Here is a 7,505-nt window from a genome sequence, read left to right as displayed (position 1 = left end):
AAAGCCTATTGGCTGATTAAAAGCATTATTTTAACTGGCAGGACTCCACGCACGCAGGCACACACGTACACAAACACATATGCGCAAACTCACACGTTTTTGTGAGTCCATACAACTGTGGACAGGTCACTTGCTCAGAACGGTGTTGAAACTTGGCTTTCAGGCTGGCACATACTTGCACACACTCACAGATTCCGTCAAATTTCGTTTCCTTTTTGCATTGCATCTTCTTCAAAATTCTAGGATTGTCGAATCTTAACAAGCTTTCACCCCTGCAACCTATTGAACAGCATCCATTTTTTTCCTCAACGATTGGCCACTTTAGCAGAACAAAGTGTCCATATATAGTATAATAAACCAAAGTGCTTCTACGTCAGAATCTGTCAGGCAAAATTATTGCAAGGCCAAAATATGCCCCCCCCCCACACACACAAACATCCTGGCTCTGAGTCATTGCCTCTGCTACACGTCTGTGACATGTCCACAGTTGCATTCAGTTCCAGGACTCCTCATCTTCCAAATGGTGCCTTCTGCTCTCTTCGGGCCTTTCATGAAAAGATGGCGTCTAATTTGCTACACAAAGGTGAGCATGTTGAAACAAAGAAAAACTGACATTCAAAGAAATAGCCAAGAGGATTCAAATCATTTCTGCTCGTCATATCTGCATGCTGATTTTCAATAAACCTTCTTACATTGTGAATTTAAGTAGGTCAACTACTTAGACAGTTCATTTCCAAAAAACACACGCTCAGGACCTTAACACATTGAATCCAATTAGCTGTAAAAGCAGCCTTCTTTGAATCCAAAGGCAGAATAAGAATAATACTACTACTAGAATAATAATAATAATAATTAAAAAAAAATCTTACTTCCGCTCTGATGAACTTGCTATGCTCTTGAGTGCTAATCTTGACATTGAATTTACTAACTGGAATCGTCCCACATCCACAACATAGTCAAGATCCATTTTATAAGGGCTATTGAATTATTTGATTATTGAAAGTAGTTTGGGACTCACTCCAGTTTCACTCTTGACAATGGCAGTATTTACATCAAGAGCAATATTCCAGTCTGGAACTGTAGGGGTACACTTGTCTGTCACAGGAAATACAAGTAGGGTGCAAAAGAGAAATACTTTCAATTCACTTTTCATTTCATCATACAGAAAAATGAGTAAAAAATATATATTCATCATATAATATGTCACTAATTTCATCAATGTGGTACTACTGCATACCGACTTTTGCAACCCCCTGTATATTCCTCAAAGTACTTATTTTGTAACCTTGGTAGTTGTCCTTTCAGCTTGGAAACATTCCTGAACCCTTTTGAGTACCTGGGTAAGGTGCAAATTGTTACCATGGAGTCCATAGTTTCATAATACATGTGACCCTTTTGGTAACTACCTTTTCAAAAACGGCCAGTTCAACCCACCGACAGCCTTGCGCCACACATATCATGAGAACCGACATCATGTTTATTTGATGACAACAACATAGTTTGGTCAATATAGTGCAAGAAGTGCAAAGCAATCCAAAACATAGACTCAATAAGGGATAGAGATTCTGCCAATGCTTGTATAAAAATAGGTGTTACATAGATTAAAAGAGCAACATTACACAACAAAATCAAAACTTCAAATATCATTTAAGATGTTTCGCTTCGATAAATCTATATATTGAGAATCAATACCCCAATTTATTTTAATATAATAATCTTTTATATGAGTGTTTATGAACTTGCCTTCTGATTCCCCAAAAGTACTGAAAGCATACAAAGACACTTTTCCCCTCCTCCTCATCAATTGGCACAGTCTTTTTTTCATTTTTTTTTCATGTATCTTCGGGGTGTGCCAGTTCCCTCAAAAACTAGAAAGCCACTTTACATTGCCAAGCTACAGGAAATGAAACTATAAAACAAAAGCTTCTTTTTTTTTCTTTCATTCTCCAGAAAACTGTGCTGTATGATGACACAGGTAATGTTGATGTTGAATCAAAAGTTTGATATTGAAAAGACATGGCAGGTTATATCAATAAATACTTACTTACAGACTACAGCAGGAAATAATCCTACACAGTTTTATCATCTGCTGTACAGTGTTTTTGTTTGTATGTTTGTTTTCTGTTATTGTTGTTTTGTCCAGGGGTGATTGTATCAACATTTTTTTTTCTTTTCTGACTCTGACAATATACCCTATGCACGGTTATATTCCTGAATTTGAAGCTGGACATACTTATACACTTCAAATTTGTAATCATTGCTATATAAAAATAAAATTTGCATCATTAGTTGGCAATTGTGTTCATCCGCCATTTTTGTAATGTCACGTTGCACAAATAAGTAGATTGTTCGGCACGCCCCGCAGGGCTCATCCACTTTTCTCCTGCTTGTCCTTGTTTGCGCCAAGGCACCCAAGAAACTGAATTTCCCGAAGGGTTGAAATGGGATAAAATGCTCCATTGCATGAATGACTCTGTGGCTCAGAACTGGCTGAAGGTGGTCTGTTTCTCAAGAACTTCGAGGTAATCAGGCTCAGACTGCAGTTTTGCTTTTAGCTCCAAGTATTCATTTCTGTTGGGTTCCACATAAACAGTACTGGGTGACGTGCCGTAGAGCACCGTTTCTCTTATCCTGTCTGGGTGCAAGAACTGACGCCTGACATCAAAATTTGGGTTGTAGGTATATGACACTGGGCCTGTGTATTTGTACTCTACATTTCCCCCAACTGGAAGGGATGGGATGGACTGATGAGGGGACTGCTTATCAGCCTCAAGGATGCCTCTAAAGAAATGGTCTGCATCCTGGACTGGAGAGGGGTTGTCCATTGGTTCAATGGTGCTCACGCTGAACGCAGGGCTCCTCATCATGCTGCGATTCCTCTCCTCGTCTGGGGTACTTCTGTAAGTCACCTTGAGCTCGTGAAGGTCACGGTAATCCTCCACTGCATTTCCTTCCCTTGATCTGTAAATGGGGTTTTTGCACATGTGACCCATCGGATGTGGAATGTACTCATAAACGTGACCAGCCGGTGCCTTCACTTTGGTGCCAGAGCGGTTGCTGTAGAGGCTGTACTGCAAGTTGAAGGAGCTAACATCAGAGTTGTTGGTGCTGGTGCGGTCGCTCTGGGATTTTTTGCGCTTCTTCATCACCACAACAAATAAGCCCGCTGCCACAAAGACTGACATTATGAAGACAAGCAAGAGGCTCAAGATTAGGACTGACAGGGGTACAGTGCTGCTGGAGGAGTTGAACTTGTGTGGGGCATCTGTGAGGATGGCCCGGTCGTCTAATGGCTCCTCGGTAGGGGGGGTTGGTGAGACATAGGCATCAGAGTTGTCAGGGCACAGCTGCTCCGATGAGATCGAGCGAAGGTCCATTTTTGTGTGACGTTTGGGTGTCTCGCACACGATCTCGTTGACCACTGTGCCTGCACTGAGCTGCTCAAGCCATATCTTCATACCCACTAAATCACAGGAGCAGTCCCAGGGGTTTTCAAAAAGATCTATCTGCACCAGTAGCTTGAGCTGATCCAACACGCCGCTTACAGGCAGGTTTTGAAACTGGTTGTTGCGCAAATTCAGTCGAGACAAGGAGAGGCTGGAAAAAATGCCCACCGGTAATGTTTTCAGGAGGTTATTATTGAGAAAGAGCAGCTGGAGATTGGTAAGGTAGCGAAATGTGCCAGAGTCAACCTCCTTGATTTTATTGTACTCTAAATAAAGATATTGCAAATTCTGCAACCCAAAAAACATTTCCCCTGTGAGCCTGTCCATGAGATTACCATTTAAATACAGCCTACGCAGATTTGTTAAATCCCCAAAAGCCCTGTCATGGATCACGGTTATTCTGTTGTTTCCCAGGTGAAGCAAATCCAATCCAACGGCGTCGATAAAATCTGATCTTCGTACCACGGGAATATAATTTCCCGTCAGATACATCTTTTTCGGATTGTATGGCTTGGGCTTTAGGTCAGAGATGTTTTCGATCTTTCTCTCTTGGCAATTTACATTCAATCCAATTTCGGATATCTGCAGGTTGCACGTGCAAGCAGTGGGGCAGTCCAAAGGCACAGGCGATTTGGTCTGAAAAGCAATGATGGGGCCATAGTTGTAAGGGCTACCGCCTGGGAGTCGCGAGGTGGGCTTTAACCTAGTTCGATTAAATTGTCGTGTGCCCTTGGTAGGTCTGGAAGAGGACCGAAAGACAGCAGATGAAGTGGCTGAGGATGTGGCAGCAGCCGGTGTGGTCTGGTAATATCCGTTGGTGCTGCTCGGGGGCGCTTGCCTTCCCGAGTCCTCTTGGGGCCTCCTTGGGCATAGTTCCTGCTTGGACACCTCATCCAGGTCCCTCCCGTGCAGCCTGAAGGGTGTCTCACAGACCACTTCTCCCACCAGAGCCGTGTAGGCAATACTCTCCAGCCAGGCCTTGAGAGCGATCAGCTCGCATGAGCAGTTCCATGGATTCTCTTCCAGCTGTAATTCCACAACCTTGTCCATGTGCTCTAGGAGGCCAACATATGGAAACATCTTTAACCGGTTCCCCCGCAGGTCCAAATGCGTCAGCGGGACATTGCGAAAGATATTGGGAGGCAGGAAAGAGAGTAGATTGTCATTCAGAATCATCACTGTCAGTTGGTGCAGTTTGCTCAGGGTGTTGGACTCAATGTTGCTGATGTAATTATAATCAATTTGTAGATATTCCAAACTCTCCAGTCCTACAAATGTGTCATCTCTCAGAATGTCAATTTTGTTGTTATTCAGGTGCAACCTCTTTAATCCCTGGAGTCCGTTGAAGGCACCTGTTTCAATTTCTGAGATGTCATTGTTCCCCAAGTGCAGGATGGTCACTCCAGTGTAATTGATAAAATCATTGACCGACAGTTTTTTCAGCAAGTTCCCCGTCAGCAGGAGGTGGTAAGTGGGGAATTGAACCGGGCTGATCTCCGTCACTCTGATGATTCCTCGGTTCTCGCAGCTGACGGTTAGGATGCTTTCCTTCTCGTCACATGTGCACAGGTTGCGGCAGATCTCCCCGTAATTGTCATACATCTCGACCAGCCACAGAGATGATGCAATCACAAGGATTATATTCAGGGCCCAGAAATGCATGTTTCCTGGGAGAAGGTGCCCCAGCTCACTCAAGTGCGGTGCCAATATGAGGTGTCATCTAGGGAAGGAAAGAAAAAGGATGGGTGCTGTTTTACACATGTACAAATGTCACAGTTCAAAACACAAGTTTCAGAATGCGTTCCCAGAAGGCATATCGGTGACCAGCATTTGAAAAAGCAAATTTAAGCAGGCCTACAAACACCACCTAATTATGCAGGCAAGGGATGCGATTTTATTCTGAGGGTGCCCTGATAAACAAAGCATATTTGCACAATTTTAATACGCTGAGTATATTACATAAAAGCAGCGTGTAAATAAGTTTTTACATTGTGAATCTTTTTTATAAAACTCTAGCGGGTAGAAGGACACGATGACACGTCAAGTAAAATGTCATAGGTTACTGGAGGACTTCTTGTCAGAACAAATATCCATCTAGACATGGATATTTTTGATTATATAAATAGTACATGTTATTTGATTTTTCAAACAAACACTGCAGCCTTCCCATCGCCAAAATATTTATCACTCATCCCACATAACCGACATCAGTGGGTGGGCGGGATCAACATAAAATAAATTGTGCTCCCATGAACAAAAAGACTGCGGTGACTATCTTAAAAAAAGAACAGGTGGAAACCTCATCAGCCGTTTGGTATTAAACAAAAGTCAATCAAAAGGCAAATTATTTGGTGCCACTGTATTTTATAAAAGGGCAAATTTTTTTGATCATGTTATCTATGTGAAATTTGCCTTGATAGTTTCGCTCTCTCTTTCCCCTTGTCTCGCTCACACACACGCACACGTGCACACACGCACACACAAATGCGCACACATAACAACCCCTTCCCCTCCTTAAAAGACCACAAAAGCTTTCACGCCAGCGCTGTAGACATCCCAAAATCTGCCTCATTTTAATACACCAGCAACATGCACTTGGCATTTATGTGCTCCCTGTCGATGAGGACTTTAGATCTGGTGAATTTTCACATTCTTGTGCATTTTGTTCCTGTGTGCAATTTGCAATGCGTAAAACTACCGCGGGAATATCACAGAGACTATTATTTCTACTGCGCACACCTATATTAACACAAAAATCAACTTCAGTGACGCCAAAACCATTTCAGCACCGTGGATAGCTCAGCCTTATTCTAATGCGTATGTCTCGGGTTAATGAAGATCCGCTTACCGTGCAGATGCCTGTAAACGCCAACGCATCCCGCAATAACAACAACAACAAAAAAAATTAAAATGAAAAATACATCACGCCCATGGCCCTTCTTCGGGCTCGGGTCTTGATGCAAACATAGATTTTGGTATACCACCCCGGTGTCGGCTGTAGGAGAATCCTTAAGATTCAAGTCTCCTCTGCGTTTAGCTCCATAACACAGTCTCATTGACGAGTCAGCTGGCGCGCCGATATTGGCTCCAGTCTTCTTCCAGCAAATGAATTTAGCAGTGTCATTTCAAAGAAACCCAGAGCCAAAGTTGCGAGACACGAAATAGAAAAAAAGATGTTGTTTGAGGGGGAAAAAAAGAAGGAAAAGAGGAAGATAATGCACTGTAATCCCACATTAGAGGAGACGAGCGCCGTGACTTTCATTCATGGGCACGTCGGGAGAAGCACGAATCTCCCCCTCCCTCCTCCCTTCCTCCGCGTCTGCTGCCACTGGCGCTGCGGCGTGCACCAGCCCGTGTCTTGGTGTGCACTTTCCCCCCCTCACGCCAAGCATACGGTGTCTAATTCAGTGCATGTGTCCGTGCAAGAATACACAAATCCTCTTCTTCTGGCGGCTTTCAGCTCATCGGAAACGTTGCAACTAGTGGAACTTGACGTTGGTTGATTGGTTGGTTGCATGGCGCAAACTGGTGGCGCTCATTAACATCTAAAGCGCCAAACGCTTCGAGGAACAATTACCGCCGTGTGGCTGCATGCACTCACTAAAGGCATAAATCCTCCAATTCGCACGGCTGCCATGGCAAGGGAATGAAAAGCGATTTAATGCAATAGTCTATAAGGGGGTACGCGTTGGAGGAGGAGGCGAGATACCGGGGAAGGGAGGGAGAAAGTTAAGGAGAGGGCGTCTCACAGACGAACCATAGGGGGCGGTACAGTGACGAAGGGAAAAAAAAGTGCTTTCTTTCATGTAATTTTTCTTTTTCATTTTCAGCTTGTAGAGGCCAGCTTGCTTTTAATTTCACTGACCAAAGTACTGTTAAATTATTTTCTTCAAACAGGAACTGCAGCGACTAGCACAGGGGTAATTAACTGCAAGGATGTTGAAGGTGTGAAACGCACTTCGAACCTTTTCTTTTACTGTATGACGTTAAGTATGCTTATTCTCTAGTTCGCCTCCATCCAATTTGATACTTCAAACGTCCAAATTTCTAATTTCCCGG

At 43.4% G+C, this 7,505-nt stretch overlaps 1 protein-coding gene across 1 annotated transcript; it reads right to left on the bottom strand.

Annotated features, from left to right (window-relative positions):
• Positions 1-1,456: 1,456 nt before the first annotated feature.
• LOC119115253 (SLIT and NTRK-like protein 5) lies at positions 1,457-7,102 on the bottom strand. The gene is made up of 2 exons (XM_037239635.1): positions 6,295-7,102; positions 1,457-5,166 (listed from the first exon to the last, which is right to left on the bottom strand). The coding sequence occupies exon 2, from the start codon at positions 5,106-5,108 to the stop codon at positions 2,481-2,483; it is 2,628 nt and encodes an 875-aa protein (XP_037095530.1). The 5' UTR covers positions 5,109-5,166; positions 6,295-7,102; the 3' UTR covers positions 1,457-2,480.
• Between the last annotated feature and the right edge of the window lie 403 nt (positions 7,103-7,505).

Source organism: Syngnathus acus, chromosome 2, assembly GCF_901709675.1.
Source record: "Syngnathus acus chromosome 2, fSynAcu1.2, whole genome shotgun sequence".
In the NCBI taxonomy this organism is placed as follows: domain Eukaryota; kingdom Metazoa; phylum Chordata; class Actinopteri; order Syngnathiformes; family Syngnathidae; genus Syngnathus; species Syngnathus acus.
Note: the sequence above shows the minus strand (reverse complement) of the source record. Positions and strands in the feature narration are given on the sequence as shown.

Coding starts and splice junctions, on each gene's coding strand:
- LOC119115253 (XM_037239635.1), bottom strand. CDS start 5,108: ATGCATTTCTGGGCCCTGAATATAATCCTTGTGATTGCATCATCTCTG.